Raw genomic sequence first — 25809 nt, forward strand, 5'->3', positions numbered from 1 at the left:
TACATAAATAATCACTGCAGATAATCAGACCAAGAGTATTACTCCCTCTGGTTGCCTCTCGAACATCTTGAACATCATCCAATAAATACACAAAAGTGTGGTTTTTGTGGATTTATTGGATGATGTTCAAATTCCAGTCAACATCTGGTTCCAGTCAAAATTCACAAGTTCCCGTCAATATCTGGAAAGTTAAAATCCCCTATTATTAGGCATTCTGATTTACTGGCCTACTTGGCACCTCCGTAGCCAGGGGACAGGAGCAGCAGTGCGTAGTACACACTTCTTGATTAGACCGGGGTTCGAGCCTGTGACTACCAAATACGAAGGATGCGGAAAGCCGCATATCCCCGGGGCAATATGGCCTTAGCTGCTAATGCTCCTAAATAACAACAACAACAACAACAACTGGCCCATTCTATTTCTCTGCACAATTGCTCATTATACTCATCAGATTCATTAGGCCTATAACACACACCTACTCTCATTTTTCTTTCCCAATGCTTATGTCACACAAAACAGACTCAACATTGCATTGTCCACCAACATCAATTGGATGCACTTCATTAGATTTTGTTTCTTCACTAACAGCATAATCCCTCCTCCTTTCTGTACACATTGTACTCCCTAAATTCCAATTCTGCACTGCTTATGTCTGCGTGACACCACTTCTGGTATCCCAACAATATCTGCCTTTGATGTTTTGACTTGCACTTCAAGCTCATCAAATTTATTAACTACACTCCTAGCATTGGTGTACATGCAAGTATCCATGCACCTGTTTCTATTCTTAGTTACCTTAACACAGCCGATATATTTATTTGTTCCACTGTGACTCCCATCAGTCCTGGAAATCTCCACTGCCTTGCTTTCCAGGCTGCTGCTGATTCTAACAGAAGCAGTGCAAGAATCACTTTTGCCTATGCCTGCGACCACTGTTAACCTTTTAGTCTGTGTATCCCTTCCAAGCCAGCAGTTTTCTGATCCACCTAACACTGCCTCGATATCATCTGCACATATTCTTGCCTCCTTTATATTTAAGTTACCCCATCCCTGTAGAAGCAGTCTCTCCTATCAACAAGCACAGACCAGGCTGAAAAAATTCTACCCCTTGAGCCTTGCACAATCTCCCCAGGGCCGAATTGATCAACAAGGCTCCCATCATATACTCCCTCCTATCTTGTCTGGGCAGAATTGCAGACACTTTCATATTCAAACCTAACCCGCAATTTTTTTTTTTCAACATTTACCTGTACTTGTTGAGTAAATCTGCAGATCTCTTACTCTTAATGTCATTAGTTCCAATGAGTATAACAACAACATCACCTTTCGTGCCCTTAAAAGATGATAGAATGCTGAGTTGGCACCTAATTTCTTGACATTCTAGGCATCTAGCACACACAAAGACATCCTCCTTGGCTAGATCATGTCCCATTTTAGCAAGTTCAGCAAACATTTCAGATATTTTTTGAGACTGTGATGTGTAGGAGAATCATCCCTTTGTTTCTCCCCCGAATCATAGAACTCTCGCTAGTCTGTGATCTTTGCTTCGCAGCTCTAGTCCAGGTAATGATTTCTGTTTAAATACAATTTAATTAACAATGAATTTTAATAAGATTAATAATATTTTTGATTAATTGATAATACTATAATAAGCTAACAGATTCCTAATCGAGTGCTTTGTATTACGCTATCTAGTTTTACTTTATACCTTACGCTATTAGTTCGAGATATATATATATACACGTTACGCTATTTCTAATCGACTATAATATGGCGGCTAGTTCAAAAATATCGGTACCAACACCGGGAGTCATAACTTCCAAAAATCGCTAGTTAAATTCAAAATAAGAACTAGCGAATGAACACTGGGAGTCATAACTTCCAAAAATCGCTAGTTAAATTCAAAATAAGAACAAGTGAATGCTACTAAACCTATTTAATATTTGTGTAAAACACAATGTAGTATATTAATTAACGAAGAATTTAGTAAAAATTAAAAATACTTATCCCTTTACAGCAGCCAACAATTCACCGACTGACTGTTTATTTCCCTTTCCTGTTAGTGTATCAAATTATAAACATGTAGTAAGCTTGGTCTTATTGGATTTGTGATCATACCGATAACTGGAATTCTGTGGGTTTTTACATTACAGTATTACGGTGAAATGAGTTCCCCCTTCACTAAAACCTTCAATCAGATAAAAAACATAATAAATTTTCAGAATCTTCTCTGCATTCCTATTTACTTATTACAATGGTGAAGGGAAAGGGACCAACGGAAAGTGCCAGTGTTGGCAGTGCTAGGAAACCAAACAAAATTGATTTAGAAATGAAGATGATTAATTAAGAAGTACAAAGCAGGACAAAGTTTGTTTCAATTGTACAGAATTAGGTCTTGCTGCTTCAACAGTGAATACTATTTTAAGGGACAGCGCACAAATAAAAAAACATATTAAAGGATCAATGCATTTAAGATCAACAGTGATCACAAAACAGTGTTAAGGTGCTATATCAAAGATGGAAAAGCTATTAATAATATGGATGGAAAATCAGATTCAGAAGCAAGTGCCCGCGAGTCCAATGGCCATTCAAGCAAAAGCAACAAGTATTTATGAAGATTTTAAGGATAAGTACGGCGAACTCCAAGCCAAGTTTGTGGCAAGCAATGGATAGTTTAATGGGTTCAAGCATTGCACTGGTTTCCAAAACATTAAAGCATATGACGAAGTCACCAGTGCCAATCCTGCAGTTGCAAAGAAATTTTGTGATGTGTTGGGAAAAAAACTCCTAAATCTCCACAGCCCTCAACTTCCACAGCGGCGTGCTTACCAGCTGTAGAGTTAATCCTGGCAGCAATGCTCAAAAGGTAAGACTTTCTGACGTTATGACTGTCTCCTCTCTCTTTTTGTAATTCTATAATTTTGAAATTTTTGTAATTTTGCATACTTTTATAATTTTTCCTGCACATGAGATTAAAATAATTGAATAAATAATTCTATTCACGTGTTCGTCGAACATTTCTTTTTTTGCTTCAATCAAATTTGCAAGTGCTGCATGAGCATTTATGGAAATTCCGACTTATGTAGAGTTCTGCGGAACGCAACCCTTATGAAAGTCAGGAAATAGCTGTATTTGTTTGGAATGAGCCTATTATCTCCAATAATTATATGCAATAGCACTATGATTAGATAAAACCTATCTTCTTTAACAATCTTGCTTCTCCATATATGAAATTGCTTTAAAAAAATATATATATGAGAGAGAGAGAGAGAGAGAGAGAGAGTACTCTCTCTAAAATAATTTTACACACAAGAAAAGAAAGATCAAAAAAATTCCAGGACTAAATTTTTATTTAAATAAATACAGTAGAATTCTGCATTTTAAATTAAGAAAAATTCTGAAATTTAAATTTATATAAAATTGAAGCAGAAAATAACATTCCATTTAATGTTTCAAATATCTGCTGTGAGTTAATAACAAATAATGAACAACAACATAGTAAACTGCATCTAAACTACTTTGTGCAATGTAATAATTTTTTCACTGCATTCATTAATTAAAGCTACAGTAATTTCATATATACACAAGGGATATATTACTTGTTAAAATATTCAAGAGATGTCTGCTTTGTCATTCATGCCTGTTGAACAAAGCGCAATTCATCTAGTGCATTAAGTAAACAAAGATTGATAGCATTGAGTTTTAATGAACACAAATATCTTTGGCCAGCTACTCCCTCCCTCTCCAAATACAGGAATTGTGTTTCTTCAACCATTTCTTCATCCTTTTATTGTTTCATTTTCCTGAAACATTGCATATTTCTTCAATTCTCAATTCTACTAATGTTGAAATTCCATCATCAACACTTCACAAGACGTGTAAATCGATTGCCTGAATCAAAAGTAAATTCCATAGTCATCTTTGACCTCATCTTTACCTTTGTCTCCCTAAAACAATGCTACTTTACTGTGCTCTCGAGCAGTATTGAGGAAACCCCACTTTTGTAAGGCAATTGGTGACTGCTGCAGAGTGTATACTACATGCCAGAAACCTACTGTTAAAGTACATGCAATTTTTGCAGAACATTCAGTTTCAATCATCTCTTGGAGAAAGCAATTATTTTCTGAATTAATTCCTTTAGATACTTGCCTACGAATGAATGATGACAAGATAAGGGGGCTGTAATCTGTTAATGCAATTCACAAGGAGGATGTTCCTCAAAAAAGGTAATGTTTGGCAGCTGGGTGAGTACAATCACTGTGCTACCTATGACACCTCTTGAACAAACAGTGATATACACACAGTTGAACATTAATAAGCAGTAGGTATCTATCTATATCTGTTAAGTACTTTATGGATTTCATGTAGGGACTAAATTTTCATTCATTAAACACAAGTAAAGCACTACACGGGAAACATTAATTTGAAGAAAATTATATATTATTTATATGGGGCTTCAGATGGTCACAAAAAAATTAATACAAAATTTGGGAAACCTTAATTTGAGATATCTTAAATCAGAATTCTATTATCATATAATATTTACATGTTCATTTTTTTTCAAAAATTTGGTTATTTACATACTTTTTCGATCAGTTACATAACTGCAAAAAACTTTGTTCAAAGTTTTTGTTTCAAATTTCATTGACTTCATTTGCCAAAGCTGCTATAATTTCTTCCTCACTAGAAAATCACCGTCTCTTTAAAGTACTTTTGGGGGAAAAAGAAAAATCAGCATGTAGAAGGCCAAGTGAACAAAGAAAACATTGTAAGGCAGTTATAGTGATTAGAAAAGCACTATTTTGCTTCATGAGCATTGCAATCGGGTAGCTTCCAACATTTCCTTGGGTCTCTTACTTCCAATCACATCTTGATGATTCCTAAGTACATAGTCTTATTAATGGTGTGACTTTGTTGTACAATTTTAAAATCAATTATACATTTATAGTTAAGAAATTATTCTAGCATGACTTTATATTTAAACCTGTCAATCTGAATTTCTTTTCTTCTTAAGAGACACAGGAGATTTCCAGTTAGAGGACTGATGCCTGTTGGTTGTATAATAACCAATATGCAAAAAGATAACACTGCATTTCATAATCTAATAATAGATGCTACCCTTTGTTCTACTTTTTTTGTCATTCTGTCAAAGTGATGTTTTATTCCCTCCATTGGCAGAGAGTTTAGGGTTTATTCTCATTTTATAAACAACATTATTACCAATACAATCATAGGTGACCTAAAATTGCAAAGATGTGAGAGAGAGAGAGAGAGAGAGAGAGAGAGAGAGAGAGAGAGAGAGAGAGAGAGAGAGGAGAGGGAGAGGGAGAGAGATGCAATGCAGCATAGCATCTATTATCATATTATTCCTTAAGCAGAAGGAAAACTTCACATATTTACTCAATCACATCTGTCTTCATGTTATTATTGTTTTTATAAATTCTGGATCACATAAATTTCAACCATTTCCTTTGAACTTTTTAACTCTTGTTTCCATCTGATATGCAGATAAAATGAAAAAGCTCCATAATCTTTTTTTAGGTTTAAAATTCCATATATGATGGGCAACTATCACATGATAGTTTCCTAACTTGAGAGTCTGTCTTCAATTCTTATTTGACGAATAGCCCAAATAATGATTCTAGTTCAGGAGAAAGTTTAAAGTTCATCCCACACAGTGAATCACCCTCAATGATGTAATATCCATTTTTGATGTGCTTATGAAATTGAAATATCATACCACTTGATAAAGTTTTTTTGCTGATTTGCTGAATTGAAGATTTCTTCAATAAAAAGAAAAATTTTATAGACTTTGTTCAAAAATAGATTCTAAAATAACAATGACAAAAAATTAATCACTTGTTGTCACCAATAGGTGCAAATAAATGTCTACAATGTGCAATAAAAATGCTACCTAGCGTAAAAAAATTCTACACAATATAGCTTACAAAATAAAATAAAACTTTATCCAATTTTCATATATTTTTAACAAATTCAGTCCTGAAAATTTTTGATCCTACCTTGTATTACTTACCATCTCCAATAGGATGTGTTTAAAGAGACTCAAATTTAGAGCATGCTGATCTTTACTTTTTCCTTGATTCAAGAGCCAACTAAACAATTCATCTGCACAGTCACGATCAGTGGCTAAACAAGACCAAAGAATGTCAACTTGCTCCCGGCTAAGGCCTATGTTAAAATAATGTGAAAACAAAGGTCATGTTCCAAAAATTAACTCAAAATAATATATAAAATCTTACACATCTTAAAGATAATCTTTATTACAGAGGCTGACATTACAGGGCTTTTTAGTAAAGCAGTGTACTATATCAGTGCAGTTGCTGAAATAGCAGAAGAAAGTAATGCTTCTCTATATTACTTTTGTCTTCTGTCTTTACAGTCTTGGAACAATATTATATCCACATATGACTATGACAGAGCTTGGGCTTACATTCCTCAGAAATGACTACATTTATCCACAAGTTGACCTAAAAATTACTATACCGTTTTTATCTGAATAACATCATCAAGGTGAATCCACTGTTCATTAAAAACTCCTATATGAGCCTTATGGGCCTATATGAGAGCTTGAAGGACAGGGTGGATGCCCTCGAAGGATTACAAGTGAGGGGGCCCATCAAGCTCTCAGCTGGTCACACCAATGCCAGAGCTTGCACTTGGTCATCGCGCAACACAGCGGCAGCCCCCAAGGCAGAATGCACTGGTCCCAAAGGAACTAGTAGTTGTTGGTGACTATTGTCAGGGAAACGGGAAACATGCTTTGTAAAAAGGATAGGTGGAACAGGACCAGGGTATGTCTGCTAGGGGCAAAGGTTGATGACGTTGTAGAGCGGATATCATCTTTTAAGGGCACAAAAGGTGATATAGTTGTACACATTGGCACTAATGATATTAAGAGTAGGAGACCGGCGGAATTACTTAACAAGTACAGGTCACTGATGAAAAAAAGCCGTGAATTAGGGTTGAATTTGAAAGTGTATGCAATTCTGCCCAGACACGATAGGAGGGAGTATATGATGAGAGCCCTGTCGATCAATTCGGCCCTGGAAAGATTGTGCACGGCTCAAGGGGTAGAATTTTTTTCAGCCTGGTCTGTACTTGTTAACAGGAGAGACTGCTTCTACAGGGATGGGATACACTTAAATAGAAAGGGTGCAAGAATGTTTGCTGATGCTATCGAGGCAGTGTTAGGAGGGTCGGAAAACTGCTAGATTGGGAGGATACAAGGACTAATAGATTAACAGTAGCCACTGGCAGAGGAGAAAGTGATTCTTGCACTGCTTCTATTGGAATGAGCAGCAGCCTGGAAAATAAGATGCAGGATATTTCAGAATCTGCTGGGAATCATTGGGGTACAAGTAAACACATGGGTTGTGTTAGGGCGGCTAAGAGGAAGAGCAGGTGCATGTATACTTGCATGTACACCAATGCTAGGAGTCTAGTAAATAAATTTGATGAATTTGAGGAATTGCTCAAAACATCAAAGGCAGATATTGTTGGGATTTCAGAGACATGGTGTCACACAGATATAAGGAATGCAGAACTGGAATTTGGGGGGTACAATGTCTACAGAAAGGACAGACAGGATAGGAAGAGAGGAGGGTTATGCTATTAGTTAAGAAAAACAAAATCCAAGGAAGTGAAGCCAGTTGACATCGCTGGACAGTGCAGTGTCGAGTCAGTTTGGTGTGACATAAGCATTGGGAGATCAAAATTAAGAGTAGGAGTGTGCTATAGGCCTAATGACTCTGATGAGTATAATAAGAAACTGTACAGAGAAATAGAGTGGGCCAGTAACTCAGAGAGTCTTATTATGGGGGATTTTAATTTCCCAAATATTGACTGGAATTTGGAGGCTGGTCATTCACACACTAGCAAGGCTTTTGTGGATTTATTGGATGATTGTTTTCGACATCAGCATGTTCGGGAGGCAACTAGAGGGAGTAATACTCTTGATTTGATTATCAATAGTGATTCTTCATGCATTAAGAATCTGCAGATAAATGAACCACTACGTGGCAGTGATCACAGTGTTCTGAAGTGGGATTTACTCAAAGAAGTAACTACCATTAGGGGTAAAGGGAAGGGGTATTGCTTTCGTAAAGGCGACTACGGTGGACTGAGACAGTATTTAAATTCTATACAGTGGGCTCAACTGATGATGTTACCAACAGCAAATTCAAAATGGGAAGCATTCAAAGAACTTATCTTGGAAGCTACTAGGCTTTACATATCAACTAAGAAATATTGTTCAAGGTTTAGGCCTAAATGGATGTCAGATGAACTAATGAGGCATATGGCAGAGAAGAAAAATGCATGGGATACATACAAATTAACACGTGACACAGAAGCCTATGATAGATACAAGTTGATCTGTAACCAAGTTACAAAGGAGGTTAGGCAGGCGAAGGCAGATTACGAGAAATCCTTGGCAAAGGATGCGAAGAAAAACAGCAAAGAGTTCTTTACTTATGTAAACTCTAGAAGGAAGGGGATGAATCAGATTGGTCCACTTGATATCGATGGGTCAACTGTTGATGATCCTGCTCAGGTAGCTAACAAACTAAATGAATATTTTGCATCGACATTCACACATGAGGAGTTATTCAGCGAGGGGAATGCCAGAGGTGTATTCAACTCTGGCAGTAAGCTAGAGAATCTTGTAATAACTGAGAGTAAAGTGGAAGAGAAAATGTTGAAGATAAACACAAGAAAGGCACCTGGGGTGGATGGAATCTATCCAGTTATATTAAAGGAGGCAGCAATGGAAGTAAGCAAACCCTTAGCCATAATTATGAGAGCTTCGTTGGACTCGGGGGAGGTACCCATGGACTGGAGATGTGCAAATGTGACCCCAATTCACAAAGGAGGATCAAAGGCTGACACAAGTAATTACAGACCTGTGAGTTTAACTTCTGTTCCCAGAAAATTAATGGAGGCACTGGTTAAAGAAGCACTGCAGGATCATCTAGACAAGACTTCAGTTATAGCTCAGACACAGCATGGTTTTGTTAAGGGGAAGTCTTGCCTGACCAATTTGATTGGATACTATGATGCAGTCACAAAAGAACTGGATGCAGGGAATAACTTTGATATTATATACTTGGATCTTAGAAAGGCTTTTGATACTGTTGCACATGGAAGACTGCTGCACAAATTGGAGCAATGTGGCATTGGAGGCAAATTGCTGCTATGGATAAAGGGGTGGTTGAGGGGGAGAAGACAGAGAGTGGTAATCAATGGACACTGCTCATCGTGAACTAATGTTATTAGTGGAGTCCCTCAGGGTTAGTATTGGGTCCTTTATTGTTTTCTGTATTTATAAATGATATTGATGATGGTGTATCAAGCTTAATGTCCAAGTTTGCAGACGATACGAAAGTTGGCAGGGTTGTCACTGACACTACTGACACTATGCTGCTGCAACAGGATCCGGAAAGGTTGAGCAGATGGGCTGAGAGGTGGCAAATGAAGTTTAACATTGACAAGTGTAAAGTACTACATATGAGAAACAGCAACCCCAGAGCAATGTATCAACTCTGTGGTACTACACTGACAGTGGTAGAGAATGAAAGGGACCTGGGGGTGGTTGTGCAGGCAGATATGAAGTTCTCTGAGCAGTGCAGACGGGCTGCAAGAGTAGCTCATGGTGTATTGTCAATGATATATAGGAATTTTTCTAGCAGGGATAAGGAGGTGATTATTCCCTTGTATAAGGCAATGGTCAGGCCACACCTAGAGTACTGTATACAGGCCTGGAGACCTCATTTCAAAAAGGATGTAGAGCTGCTGGAACAAGTACAGAGAAGGGCAACAAGATTAGTGAATGGAACAAAGGGGTGCTCTTACGAAGAAAGGCTTAAGTTTTGCAAATTACAGTGTCTGGAGACTAGGCACCAGCGAGGTGATCTGATAGAGGTGTACAAAGCCTTGAATGGTTTGAGCATGCTCAATGCTGATGGGATTCTTCCTCTTGCTCAGAATAATCACCTGAGAGGGCATAAATTCAAATTGAGGAAAGACAGGTGTAGGATAGATGTGCGGAAATTTGCCTTTAGCCAGCGGGTGGTTGGTAGGTGGAACAGACTTCCATCCCTTGTCGTGGAAGTTGATAGCCTAAATAAGTTTAAGGCTGGGCTGGACAGGTATTTTGAACGAACAGAGGGGTGAAGTGGAAGTGGTTATTTTTTATTTATTTATTTTACTTTAATTTTTTTGGCTGATGCTGCATAAGCTTGCTTTCTTGCATCAAATGCCAATGCTAATGCTAATGCTAAACTCAAAGGCACAGTTGTGACCAGTTTTGGAGCTATTTAGCTTCATCATCATCAGATGGAGCCAAAACAGATAGCCTCAATTAGCATCTTTATATCAAATTGGGAATAAATGTATCAGGAATAAATAAATGTATTTGGAATAAATAAATGCATTTGGAATAAATCTAAATGTGTGCAGCCAAGCAGTGTGTATGGATGAAAACACCCAACTTAAAATGTAAATTTTATTAAACACATCCTAATGTATAATATAGTGCTAATTACTGGACTGCATTAGCTCAATGCAGTAATTTGATAAAGAAGTAAGGGGGTACTATTTTAATGCATGTATTGATATAATTTGAAAAAAATAATTCTGCTGCTGTGTTATGAAGTGACAGTAGTTTCCTCTAGACAATAAAGAAAGATATACATATTGCAGAATTATTTTCTCAAACTATTACAGAGCTTTCCTGTTTCTATTACAGAGCTTTCCTTTTCTGTTTCCTATTTCCGAAAATAATTGTTATAGACACATGGAAGAAATATCATGGAATACATATATGCATAATCCAAGACTGTAAAAGTGCAGGAATTCTAAGCTAAGTGTGATGTAGATGAGAAACTTATGTGAGACACAAATTATTTTTATGTATGAAAGGCATATGTACGAGGGACTGTTGATAAGTATTTACCTATCGACAAGCTCATCCGCACTTCTTGAATAGAACTCACTTTTTGCATAAAATCAGGCTTCTACTTTATTAATTACCTCCTCCTCAGTTTGAAATTTGCAGTCCGATAATGGTTTCTTCATTTTAGGGAAGAAGTCTGAAGGTGAAAGGTTATAGATATTTCAGTAGTTACTGAAACATCTATAACTACTGCGAATTTTAAACAATACAAAACAATTTTAAACAATGACAAATTAATTTGTCAAAAAATCATCAACACTCTCTCTCTCTATATATATATATATATATATATATATATATATATATATGAAGCTCCAACAATTGTGCAGAACACCCTCTCCTATGGAGCTTTTGAGAAGGTGTCAACCATCTCAGAACCCACTGGGCCTGCTACCTTACACATATGCAGGAATTCATGCATTATGGTATAAACAGACCCATGAGTAATGCTAATGTTCACTTCATTTTATATAAAATTCATGGTCACATTTGTCTTCAAGGACTAGCTGTTCCACTTTAACCACAATGTCAATGACCATCTGTGGCTGAGATGTCTTCCTATTCTTCGGTCATGCACACTACTTTGCCCAAACTTGATTTAACTTTTCCAATTTTTCAAAGTCTCTTATGATGGTGGATCTTTATATACTCATGGATTTGTTTTGCTTCTATGCTTTGCAAATGAATCAATTTTATAATGGATCAGACTTCATCCTTCTCCAGCGTACTACTTCTCACTTTATTCATAGCTCTAGTTCAGCAATGAACAAATCTAGGGGAAAAAAAATAAATACACATTAACTTAGGAGACTTAGCAAGAGCTAAGTATCTTAAGTTAAATAAGTCTCATAAATATATTTATTTCTTTGTATATTTATTTCTTATATTTGTCTCTGTATATTTTTGAAATTGAGTACAAATTCAGAGTTCTGTGATGGCATATATTTGCACTATAGTAAAATGGGTCTAACCACAGAAAGCGTTTTTCTTAGCTGGATTACAGATAGTGGTTCAAAAGTCAAATTCAGAAGGGTTCGGTATAATTGAAGAATGGTGTATACGTAGTACATTCAAAAAGTTCTGGAACTGCAAGCTGATATTGAAATGGTTTGCGCTAGCAAACCATTTCAATCCTTATATACTCATTGTGGAATATAGCAATTTGAACAGTGTGCTAATGTCATGTTCTTCTTTATACTTAGGAAAAGTGCTACAGAGATGCTGCAAACATTACGGAAAGTATATGGAGATGATACTTTGAAGAAAAGTGGTTTAAACATTTTAAAAAGGACAGGAAACATGGAAGATAAACTTCACAGTGAATACCCTTCAATATCACAAAACAATGAAAATGTCATGAAAGTGAAAGAACTCATGCAAAATGATAGGAGAATAACTGTTCTTCAGATTGCTCATGAAGTTGGGCTGTCTGTAGGCTCAATATACAAATCCTTATGCAAGATTTGGGGGGGATGCACTGCATGTGTGCAAAGTTTATTCCATGCTTGCTGCTGAATTTCAAATGGACTGCAGGAAAGCCATTGCAAGTGATTGGTTTACAAAATCTATGCAGGATCCGAGCTTCCTAATGGTAATAATATTTGCCATAGAGTGCAAGGAAGCCACAGGCTTTTGCTGCACAGAAAAAAAAAAAAAAAGTAAATAAGTTATCAATGACTTGCTGGCTGAAAGAAAACTTCCTACAATCTAATATAAACCTCAACCCCTATAATATGAATTTATGACTCCCAGTTCTGGAATTCTTTAGAACAGTGATAATTCCGCCTTCATTCATTTAACTAATCCCTCTCAGAGCTTTATAAACCTCTATCAAGTCACTCTGAGGTGCCTGGTTGCCAAGCTCATAGCCCACATAATCAGTCTTTCCTCATACGGTTGTCCTGCTGATCTCAACATTCAGGTTAAGGGTCTTTCAAGAAGCTCAGCCTTTTTTTTTTTTTTTTTTTCTCCAGATGAGGTCTCTATACCTGAACATCATCATCATCATCATCAGCCATTGTCAATCCACTGCAGGATGAAGGCCTCTCCAGCAACTTTCCAGTTCCTTCTGTTTTGAGCACTGGACATCCATTTACTACCCACAAACTCATGAATTTCATCTATCCATCTCCGTCTTTGTCTTCCAGGTTTTCTTCTAGCTCCTCTTGGATACCATTCTGTTATTTTCTTAGTCCATCTGTCATCATGTCTTCGAGCTATGTGTCCTGCCCAAGACCATTTTAGTTCTTTAGTTTTGATAAGAATGTCCTTTACTTGAGTTTGCTGCCTAATCCATGTGTTTCTCTTCTTATCTAACAGTCTGATTCCCAATATGATTTGTTCCATTCTTCGCTGTGTAGTTCTCAGCTTCTCTTCCATTCTTTTGGTGAGTGCCCAAGTTTCACTTCCATAAGTCATGGTGGGGAGTATACATTGGTTCATTATTTTACGTTTCAGACAAACTGGAATATTGCTCTTCAGTATGTGACTATATTTCCTGAATGCTATCCATCCAAAATTTATTCTTCTCTTGACTTCCAGCCATTTATCATTATTACAGCTAATAACTTGTCCCAGATAAGTATATGACTCCACCTTTTCAATTACTGCTCCTTCAATCATTATTTCCCTTTCTGTGGCATACTTGTTCATCATTACTTTTGTTTTAGCCATATTCATCTTTAGTCCAAAATCCTTACTAGCTGTGCATAACTGATTAAGATTTTCCTCTAATTCTTTGGGATCATGGCTTATGACCACAATGTCATCTGCAAATCGTAAATGGTTTAGGTACTCTCCGTTCACATTGACTCCTTTCTGCGACCAGTCTAATCTTCTGAAAGCTTCCTCAAGGGCAGCAGTAAACAGCTTCGGAGATATTGTGTCTCCTTGTCGAACTCCTTTCTCAATTTTAAATTTCTGAAGAATCTTTGGAATACCTGAACACAGTATTCCAAATGTGGTCTTACAATTGCCTTATACAGTGGGGTTATCACCTCCCTATCTCTACAGGATAAAAATCGAAAAATTATTCATAGAACACCATAGGCTTTCCTGGCTGCTTGTTTACACTTTATATCTGTTTGTCAGAAAACTTTATATCTGCCTGTATAGTAATTCCCAAATCTCTTTCCTCCTCCACTGTTTTTAAATTAACTGCACCAATTGTATAATTTAATTAATGTGCTTTGATGCTTCCTCAAGAGCATTATAATGAAGTGTATTATCTGAGAATGCGCCTAAGGCATCATCTGTGAAAAGTTAGAGATTTTGTCAGTTGAAATTCAGGAGGAGTTTCAAAATTACATCTATTTTTATATACAGGTAGTTCTCGACTTTACGAGTTAATTCATTCCTAGCGCATGCTCGTAAAGTGAAAACTTGTAAAGCGGGAATTTATTTCCCATAGACATAAGGTTAGAAATAGGGATTACATTCTCAACAATGAAATTAGCTAGCTAATTAGTTTATGTTTAAACAATGATTGATTTATCTAAAGAAATGAAAATGTAGCCGGTAAAATCAAGTGAATTATAATAATAGAAAAATTATTTAAGACTTACAAATGTTAAAGAATGTTTATTCTTCATCATCGACTAAATGCACACTCGCTGATCACTCATTATTGGCTTGGCACTCATTGGTTTGTTGACAAGTAGTCGTCTTCTTCAGAAATGTTTCAAGAGGTGTTTGTTTCCAAGATAATCTTCTCTTTTAATTATAAACTTCATGATATAAGCATTTTTTAATGGCACACACAAATTGCAACTAACACAATTTGCTTGGAGTAACAAGTTTACGAAACTTAAAAAAAAAAAAGCAATAAAGAGAAGGTTGTGAAAATTTATTTATGTTTTTTATTCAATTGAAGATTTCAGTAAAGGGCAAACATATTTCACCATAATAACCTAAAAAACCACACAATTCCAGCTATCAGTATTTTCACAAATGCAAGAAGATCGAGTTTACTACTCGTTTATAACTGCTTGCAGTAACAGAAAAAGCAAATAAACCGGAAAGTGCAAATTGTTTTTACTGTTTTATGGTTGTGACCTCCAGAAATGTGCTTTGGAAAAATATCACAAAGATGTTTAAAATTGATTCTTATAACGGAACATATGATAACGATGAAAGTGTAGTGCATTTTAATGATTTGAATTGGTAACTAATACAACTTACAAACCACACTCACGACCTTTTATATGGCCTTATGGTCACACTCGTGACCTTAAAAATGACATTTTAGAGAGATAAATATCTTAGTTATACAGCAAAAATTTCAACTTCCAAGATCTTGAAACGAATTATCAAAAAACAATGTGTTATTGGGTTCACATTATGATATTTTAATGATACAATGGTGTCTCTGGAACTGATTAATATTGTAATGCGGGGTACACTGTATTGTGTAGCTACGCACGTGGTTTGAAATGCGGTATTTATGAATGTTTACCATTCATTTTTTGCAGTTAATGTTCATATTTTTGATTTTGTTGATACCTGGGGAAAAAAAAACTCGTAAACCCGGGTACTGGTAAAGTGAAAACTCATAAAGCGAGAACTGACTGTACTTAGTTGAGAAGATAACATCAGTGTTGTTTTCACACTTCAAGTTCTCTTTTTGTTTACACATTCGACTTCTTAGATTGGATTAGGTTAGGTTAGATAGATTGGATTCGATTGAGAGTGGGATGTCATCTGAAGTGAAGCTAGTCATACTATCCGTTAATCTGATGTCTAGAGTATTGTAATATACCAGTGAGTGCCTCTTGTGAGGGGCATTTCAAGTTGTTTCAGCAAAAGGGTTTCCATGGTATTATCCAATTCACGCTTTGCACCTTTATGCTTAGGAAGTGGCATGTTCAAATCTCCAATCATGATAGTTTCTATTCAAAATCACGTACACAGAATTTAAAATTTTCATTTAATGAACAATATAAACAAATGTATTTTTTTTGATTCTTTGAAGACAAAAAACAATTTTTTTTTTACAACAATAAAATTTTACTTTTATTGTTTTACACAAGACTATTTCTTACAGCTTCAACGTTTTCATCACTTCTTAATGTCCACTTCCTAGGTATAATCCCATATCATACCTAGATCTTGGTGTTGTTGACCTGAGACCGACTAATTCAGTCACATTGTGGAAGAGACCCATAAAAGTTCCTCTCATAATCGATGGGATTCAAACTCGGGTTTTTTTTTCACTGTGTGGGGGCCAGCAATTCTACCAACTGTGTTACCAACTGTGTACATGAGAGCTTCAGTAGTATCATCAAAATCTTCCCTACCCACTGACTCTGATGGGTAGAGTCAGTGGGAAGTGAAATAACCACGGTTCGAATTCCATCGAGGATGCAAGGAACTTTAATGGGCTCTAATTTTAAGGGGGATATGATTATTTCAGTAATCATACCCCCTTTTTTTTTATTATTAGGAGCATCGGCAACTGAGGCCAGCGTGTGTTCTGAAATCGTTTTTCTGTTTTGCTAGATGAAAAACCCAAGTTTCTGGAGAAAAACCCAAGGATTTTCTTTCTTGCCCCTGCGAGACGAGTTTATCCTCCCGTATCATACCTAGCTCTTTGTGTCACTGACCCGAGACCGACTAATTCAGCCACGTTGTGAAAGAGACCCATAAAACTTCCTCCTGTAATCGATGGGATTCGAACTCAGGGTTTTTTTCACCTGGTGTGGGGGTACGGGACGGCAATTCTACCAACTGTGCTACCCATGAGAGCTTCCTGGTTGACATCCTGGTTGTATCATCAAAACCTTCCCTTCCTACTAATTTAGCAAGTTCTAATATCGCACTGATTGTCTGAGTGGGTAGCACAGTGGTATCGGCACTGTCCTAATGTCGACGACTTAAATCTTGTGGGTGTCTTGAAGCGTTATCCAATAGTAATAAAACTTTGAAATCTAGATTTTTCCACAGGTTCAATAGCACAGAACCTAACATGAGGATTTCCTAATATTTTTTTTTTTAAATAACGACTAGCAAGTGAACAGCAGAGATTCACAAAAAATAATGGAAACGTTGAAAAATTACATCCAACATAACAGCAGGGTTTTGCACAAAATCTCAAAAATACCATGTTATGTGAAGTTTGTTGCAATTCTCTGTGTTATATAAATACTGTGTTGTTTAGTTTTTAGTTTTTTTTTTTTTTTAAGAGCATTAGCAACTAAGGCCATATTGCTCGGGGATATGCGGTGGTCATTCCCTAACCTTTCCGCATCCTCCGTATTTGGTGGTGACGGGCTTGAACCCCGGTCTAATCAAGAAGCGTGTGCTACCCATGCTGCTCCTTCCCACCTGGCTACGGCGGCGCATAAATACTGTGTCGTGCGAGGATTACTACAATTTATCAATCATGTTAGATCGAGGATTGCCACAATTTATCACTCATGTTAGAGCAAAATCGTGTGTTGTAGAAGTACCATGTTATATGGGGGTTGCCTGTAGTTTCATGCTCCTCAAATTTATCCTGCAAACAAGTAATTGTTAAACATGTGGACACTTTCGTTCCATATCATAATTTCCAAGCATGCTGAAATTCACTGACATTTTCATATTTTCAATACCATTTTATGATTGCCATTCTTTCTTCAAAACTTAATTGGGTACTCTCCATTGTTTTAGAGGTAAAAAAGGTAGGTAAACTGCAGCCATTATCAACCCACTGCAGGATGGAAACCTCCTCAACAATTCATGTTGAGGGAAATGAACCATAATCTGCCATCCTGGTCCAGTGTGGGTTAGCAGATCGACCATATTTATCAGTCAGGGGCTTGAACCCCAGTCTACTCTAAGAGCATGTGCCACTGCACTCCTGCTCCTGACCACTCAGCTACACAAAAATTAAAGTATTGTAAAAAAAAAATTGTCTATTTTTAAGCTACAAAATGAGTTTAAGAAATTAAATTGGTGCATATTGTTCATTAAATATAAATTTTTAAAATGCGTATACATAATTTTGAAACACGCTGTATTTGTGTCCAATTTGTGATGATCCATGTTAGTTCATTTCTGGCTTCATTATAGCGGTTGGGTGGAAGTTATAGAATACAAGTTTGTAGGCGCTTTGAACTTTCTTTGAAGGTTGTTGAGATGGCTTCAATTTTTCCAAAGGTGGTCACTGGGGATGAACCTTGGGTCTTCACCTACAACCCTGAGACCAAGGTGGAATAATCCAAATGGCACACAAAAATGTCCCCACAGCACAAGAAGTCTTGTGCCACAAAATCCAACATCAAAGTTGTGCCCATTGTTTTTTTTTTTTTTTTTTCAAATTAGGGTATAGTGTACTGAGATGTGACTTGGGGGGGGGGGGGTTGTATTACTGCTGCTTATTACTTTGAGGTTTTTACATGATTGTGCGAGAACATGAGGCAAAGACAACCTCAAAATGGAAGATTGTCATGGCGCAGGGTCCAGCCAATCTACCCAGCCAAGTGGAAACAGCAATTCAGCAGTTCTTGGCTGCAAAAAGATTCAGGCATGCAGTAGCCTCCCTACTCCCCAGACCTTGCACAGCTGTTTTCTAAACAGAAAATGGGGCTTCAGGATCGTTTCTTCAATACAGTGGATAACATCAAAGAAAATGTCAAAGTGACCCTAGGTATACTAAAAAAAGCGTTTTAAAAAAAAAAGAAAAGTTTCAAAGATAGGGAAGAGAAATGGAGAACGTGTGTAGAAGGAAAGTACTTTGAAGATGATGAAGTTAGTAAGCCCAACTATTCACTCAAACTTTTATTGAAAGATTCCAGGCAGTTTTTGAATGTATCTCATAAATCAGCTTAACTATGGATTAGAGAACTCTGAGTATGTTGAGTTTTTTTTTTATTCATATGGTGCTTTTGAATAATTTATATTTTGTAAAAAAAAAAAAAAAAAATATATATATATATATATATATAAATAACATAAAAAAAAATATATATATATATATATATGTATACACTGAATATGTTTATATTCAGATGTTGGCCTGTCAATTGTAATTACCATGGAAAAATTGAGAAGGCCTGTAAAGTGAAGGAGATAACCTGAAATAAATTGATTAACATAAAAATAGAAATAATAATGAAGATAACAATGTTACCTAAAGTAGTGGGTCCTAAAGCTTTAATACTTCTTCATAGGGTCAGCAGCCAAAACCATAGGAGCCACAACAATAAGCAGGGTCTCTGTTTCTGTTATGATTTATACACTTCAGGTTATCTCCTTCACCTTACAGGCCTTCTCAATTTTTCCATGGTAATTACAATTGACAGGTCAACATCCCTTCCCTATATACTGAATATAAACATTTGTCTATATTTCATTATGGTTGCCATTTCTCTACTGTAACTAGTAGTACCCAGATCCATAACACAGTTTAATATTTTTGATTTGATACTTTGTCATTCGGTAACTTAATTATTTTTATCAATATTTTATTTATTTATTTATTTATATATATATATATATATATCCTAGCATAATAAACATCATAACAAACACATACCATGCGGCGCCTCCGTAGCCAGGTGGGAAGGAGCAACAGTGCGTAGCACATGCTTCTTGATTAGACCGGGGTTCGAGCCCGTCACCACCAAATACGGCGGATGCGGAAAGGTCAGGGAATGACCACCACATATTCCCGGAGCAATATGGCCTTAGTTGCTAATGCTCCTAAAAACCAAACAACAAACACAAACATACCATGCATTCAAAACTATTATTTCTTATAAGGAATTGCTTTCCACATTTCTAAAATAACCCCCACAAATATAAACTTAGGCCATATAATATTAGTATAATAAAGTATTAATACTAATATATAGTAAAATATAGTATTAGTATTAACCAGTGATCATTTGAACTCATGTTCACTGCAGTAAATAATTCCATGTATTCTATTTATTGAAAGGAAAATCCTGACCTCTGTTCTGGTAATCAAATGAAAAGTGCTTTACAAATCTGTGCCATTGCTAGTAGGAATAAATTACATTGGTATGGCAAGGGATATAGAACCCAGAGTTTTCCAACTAGGAGAAAAAGTGGTCTGGCAAAGACTGATTTCATAAGTTGGTATGAAAATATTTTCATTCAAGCCACAGTAACTGAGTTTTTTTTTTTTTTTTTTGAAATTTGACATCCTGGTATAATTTTTATTGTTAAGTATAAATGTAATAGTAGAATATCGTTATGGTAGGCTATATAAAGGACTTAAGTCAAATACATGGTCAAAGGCCACTGACTAACTTAAGCCTTTTATACCGGCCATAAAGCTAAAAAATTTAACATAAGAAATCAAGACACAATGTCCGTTCTTAATATGAGTCCACTTATGCCTTTTATACCATCCGGAAGAAGATATTTTTCTGAGTCAGTGTTCATACTTTGTAATATGAACACTGACTCAGAAAAGTCAGTAGCTTTTCCTGACTTAAGCCCTCTGTACTGCCTACCACAGATATAAGATTTTAAGTTGCACAACATATAAAACGGTGTGGGGGGTACAGAAGTAAACATTACACAACAGCACTCCTCATTTCTATTCTTCTGTTTTTTTTTTTTTTTTAATGAAAACCCCCCAAGCAAGAGGAATAGACCCTACAGTACTAAATACCAAGTATGGGTCGACGGTTGAAAAGATAGAAGATACTTGTTTACATTTGGCTTGAATTTCTGAAGATTGTAATTAAGAAATACATGTGAAAGAAGAAGAAAAGTCATTCCAGAAAGCTGAAGTTAAAGGAATAAACGAGGCAGAAGAAAAGTTGGTTCCGCAAGTTTGAAGTTGGAAAATATATGGATGTCAACTGGTTGCAGCATGTGTTTGGACAGGTATGGAAGGGGGGGAGTAGAGAAGCCAATTCAGAAGAACAGTGCCCATGGAAGTATCAATAGAAAAGGCATGCAGCAGAAACAGAACATCTATGAGACAGAGAGTGGAGAGACTTTGTTAGAGATGGGTCATTAATTAACCTAACTGCCCTCTTTTGAATGAAGTCTAGAAGGGCGAGTGAGATTATGGGAGTGCTGGCCCCAGATATGGGAACAATATTCAACGGTAGGCAGAATTGAGATTTGCACAGAATGAGTGGCTGTTTAGAAGAAAAGTAATGCCAAGAGAAAAAAAGAAAACTCAGTTTTTTAGATACAGAGGAAGCAATATATGAGACGAGAGCACTTAGAAGTTAGTGTAATCACTAATAGATATATGCGATCTTGTCTAGAAATCTGTGTGCCAGTGAAAATAAGCATAGGAACAGAAGTCTGCTTTGTAAGATAGAAGACAGGACCAAGTTTTAGAAGGATTGAAATTAATTAAGTTATCTTTTCCCCAATGGAAATACCTGGAGCTATTTGTTCAGGGAAGTTGTCTCAAACTGGAAGATGGAATGCATTATGCTATCATCAGAAAAACTATGGACAGGATTTCCAGTAAATGGAAGGTCATTAATATGCAAGAGGAAAAGAGTGGGAGAAGAACTGAACCTTGGGAAATACCAGCATTAGTGGAGGTGTTAGAATACAGGCAGCCATCCACCATTGCCCACAATGAGCAGTCAGAAAGAAAACTGGATATACAATTACAGAAAACAGTTGGTGATCCAGAAGGAAGCTTATTTAGAAGATCTTTAAGCCAAACAATCAAAAGCCTTTGAAACATCAAGAGCAACTGCTTGAGTTTCACCAAAACTTTTCCATTGAATTTGTCCATATATGGGAAACAGAAGCCAATAAATCACTAGTGGATCAACACTGACAAGCCGTATTGGTGATCATTGATCAGATGAAAGGCTTCTTGATAGTTTAGGAGCTGGTGGTTAATAGATTTCTCCATTACTTTAAAAACAGTAGAGATAAGTGCAACTGGACAATAATTGAATGGGGGGGGGATTTTTTTCCCACCCTTTTGAGGAATTGGGATATGAGCAAATTTCCAAGCAGAAGGAAAAGAGCATTAGAAGAAGAGAGTGCAAAAAAGGTGGAACACAATAGAAGTAAACTCAGGAGCACAGGTTTGAGAACAAGTCAAAAAATACCATAAAGACCTAGTGTTCTTGGCATTAAGAATGTTCAAAATTCTTCCCATTCTTTTGATGGAAAACAACAGGCACTGAGTGGAGTGTATTGGAAAGGATAGGAAAGCGGCTTACCAAGTTCATGAATACAAGAGTTAGAATAAAAGTAGGACAGCTTTATCTACAGCTGAGGTGGCAATAGAACCATCAGGTTTTAACAGAGGTGGGAGTACAGATGGACAAAAGCTGTGGCCAATAGCTTTGGCAAGAGACCAGACTGCTGGTCTCTTGCCATTCATACAAGAATAATGTCATTAATGAAATCAGAGCAAACACTGACATCAGAAAATTTAAAACAGTTCAACCAAAGAAAAGAAGAGAAATTTTGCAGATCATCCCATTTTGCAATCTTGTAATACCAAACAACACAAGACTGACAATGGCCATGGGAGAAAACAGCCCACTGAAGAAGAGACAATTATCAAGTTGTGATCTGAGGTGCCTAGAGGACCACTGACCTTGACTGCATAATGGAAGTTGTTTGTGAGAAAAAGATCAAGGGTTCTGGTTTGATTTTGGTTTTTATGGAGCAAGGGTACAAGACCAAGGGTGTGTGCCTGGTATTCTGGTAGGTAAATTAGCAATCCATGTGAGTTCATTAGTAATTGCAAAAGCCTCGGCATCTCAAGCATTGGGTCTGTGTGAGTAGAAACAGAAGCTAACTGGAGTCATGAACATTAAAATTGTCAAGGAAAATTAGTTGACTGTTAGGAAAATTGGAATGGTGAAAGTTACGTTTCAAAAGAAGGAAGTCATAGAGTTCCAAGTGAGTAGTGGAATTGAGAGAACGATAGGGGCAACAGATGCAACAAAATGGGGTAGAGATTTTAAGCAAGAAAAGACTGAAAAGAGGAGATTCCAAATTACTGTCTCTGACAAGGAATATTAGAGCCCACAAATGCACAAGTATTACCTTTGAAGCAAAAGGAATTGTACAGAGCATAATTAGGACAACTGATATGAACAGTGATGGAATCAACCAATAATTGAGATTCTATCAGTAAAGTGGGGTTTGGTAGACTGTAAGCGGACTGGGACATCACTAAGATTGGAAATGAGTAACTGAATCCATATATATTTTGTGATTAGATCGAGGAAGTGTTTGGGAGATTTAGATCTTTTTGCAGATAAGTTTTTTCTATTAGTGTGACTATTCATGAGGTATTCAGTAGTAAAAAAAGGTGGGGAGGACCTGTTCTATGAAGTAATGAAATTTTTGGATATGGCATACATATAGCACATATCTCCTTGACACAATATGATCTTGACAATTCCCCCCCCTCCCCCACATACACACCACTCAAATTCCCTCTGGTCACTATCTGTCAGAGCAGAGGCAGCTAGATTATACACAAGCTGATCCGGATGCCTCGTTGAGAGTTACCAACAGGTTTGATCCAGTGGGCTATCAAGTAGCCATTCTGCAAATGCTGTTTTAGAGCTATACCCTCGAAGACTGGATCTCACCATGATGCCCATTAGAACCCTCAGAAGACATCAGTCATACTTTTAATTATTTTTAATTATATTCTGTAAAGCCGCCTTTAACTGAAAAGTTTACAGTATATAAATCTTTTATTGCAGCCCATATATCAGCACAATAGTTAAAAATGAGTTGTCCGTTTTTTGAGATGGAGTTCAAACATCTTACAAATGCATTGCTTTTATTATACTTTATTAAAATATACTTTCTGAATCTCTGAAGATGCTGCTTACAAAAGTAAATCTGAAGAAAACATATACAAACAGATCAAAAAAAGGGTAACACTTACGGAAACTCTCTGGTGATCCCGCCATAGAGAAAACACACGTAAGAAAATGTAACCGAACCTGAATTTCTTCTTTATGACTATATCTTTCAATAAAAAAGAAGGAAATAAAAATATGCAATATAATGAAGGATGGATCAATTTAAACGAAAGGTTTTTTATTTTTAATCTGATTTAAGTAACGTAAAATATAACTGCTATTAACATGTAAAAGGTATAATGTAACCAATTCATAAACTAAATGAAAAATTATTGGGTGCACACATTAGATAATATATGAGCTATACAATCAAAAATTTTGGCAACTGAATTTGCATCTTGAAATTGCAGTGTCACAACAAGTTGCAAATATGTTTACCTAGGCACGTAGTGCACAAATGACTCGCCTAGACACAGTAGTAATCTTAAATTATAGGTGAAAACCTCATACCTTTGAGTAGAACTGTTAATCTCTCAACACTCAATCGCAAATGATAATAATATGAACAGGTGCACGTATACTTGCATGTACAACAATGCTAGGAGTTTGGTAAATAAATTTGATGAATTTGAGGTTTGCTCAGAACATCAAAGGCAGATATTGTTGGGATATCAGAGACGTGGTGTCACACAGATATAAGGAATGCAGAAGAACAGGAATTTGGAGAGTACAATGTGTACAGGAAGGATAGACAAGATAGGAAGGGAGGAGGGGTTATACTATTAGTTAAGAAACACAAAATCCAAGGAAGCCAGTCGACATCACTGGACAGTGCAGTGTCCAGTCAGTTTGGTATGACATAAGCATTGGGAGATCAAAATTGAGAGTAGGAGTGTGTTATAGGCCTAATGACTCTGATGAGTATAATAAGGAACTGTACAGGGAAATAGAGTGGGCCAGTAAATCAGAGTCTTGTAATGGGGGATTTTAATTTCCCAGGTATTGACTGGAATTTGTGGGTTAGTCACTCACACACTAGCAAGGTTTTTGTGGATTTATTGGATGATTGTTTTTTACATCAGCATGTTCAGGAGGCAACTAGAGGGAGTAATACTCTTGATCTGATTATCAGTAGTGATTCTTCATGCATAAGAATCTGCAGATAAAGGAACCACTAGGTGGCAGTGATCACAGTGTGCTGAAGTGGGATTTACTCAAAAAGGTAACTACCATCAAGGGTAAAGGGAAGGGTTTTTGCTTCCGTAAAGGTGACTATGGTGGTCTAAGACAGTATTTAAATGCTATACAGTGGGCCCAACTGATGATGTTACCAACAGCAAATTCAAAATGGGAAGCATTCAAAGAATTTATCTTGGAAGCTACTAACTAGGCTTTACATACCAACTAAGAAATATTGTTCAGGGTTTAGGCCTAAATGGATGTCAGATGAACTAATGAGACATGTGGGAGAGACAGTGGCGAGCTATAGTGGGCTTGCATGGGCTCGTGAGAGCCCATTGTTATTTTTTTTTAAATTTGCGAGCCCATTGTTGAAATTTATTTTACAAATGAAATCCTGAAAGCAATTACTGAGTATCCAGAACCGAAACTACGGTGGGGTGAGCTGGGGCCCATTCCCAGCATTTTAATGGCACAATTGATTGATTATGTATTTTAAAATTGCTTCATTTTTTATTTAATTACAGTCAGACCTCTGTTAACGAACTTCTTTATAGCAAATTTTTTTGAGTCCCCTTGGTAATTATGAATGCTAAAGAACTTGATATGGAAACTATAAAGAACGGTCGTGTGTTCGGGCCACAATTAGCAGCTTGTACCTTGCAGATGGTAATTGCAGGTTAAGGGAATTATCCTGCACTGTGCAAACATTTTGATGAATCAGAAGTTAAATATTCCAGATTATTTTAAATTTGGAATTTCTTAACCATTTAGAACTAATGGTCGACATCCTGCAAGAGCTCTCTTACCTTTCAGAAGTGTTAAAGAATCACAATGGTAAAAAGCATATAAATTAATTATTCGAACTATCAATGCTATTGCTAA

At 36.5% G+C, this 25809-nt stretch overlaps 1 protein-coding gene across 1 annotated transcript in view; it reads right to left on the reverse strand.

Moving 5' to 3' along the window:
* The window catches only part of puf (ubiquitinyl hydrolase 1 puf), a 1022896-nt gene that overhangs the window by 737343 nt on the left and 259744 nt on the right, over positions 1–25809 (reverse strand). Inside the window, exons 16-17 of the mRNA XM_090376705.1 lie at positions 23829–23911; positions 6035–6189 (exon numbers count right to left, since the gene is read on the reverse strand). Coding sequence (XP_090232831.1) covers positions 6035–6189; positions 23829–23911 — 238 coding nt within the window. The remainder of the gene's footprint in view (positions 1–6034; positions 6190–23828; positions 23912–25809) is intronic.

The sequence above is a fragment of the Mastigoproctus giganteus genome, chromosome 6 (genome assembly GCF_048544385.1).
Source record: "Mastigoproctus giganteus isolate SK-2022 chromosome 6, ASM4854438v1, whole genome shotgun sequence".
In the NCBI taxonomy this organism is placed as follows: domain Eukaryota; kingdom Metazoa; phylum Arthropoda; class Arachnida; order Uropygi; family Thelyphonidae; genus Mastigoproctus; species Mastigoproctus giganteus.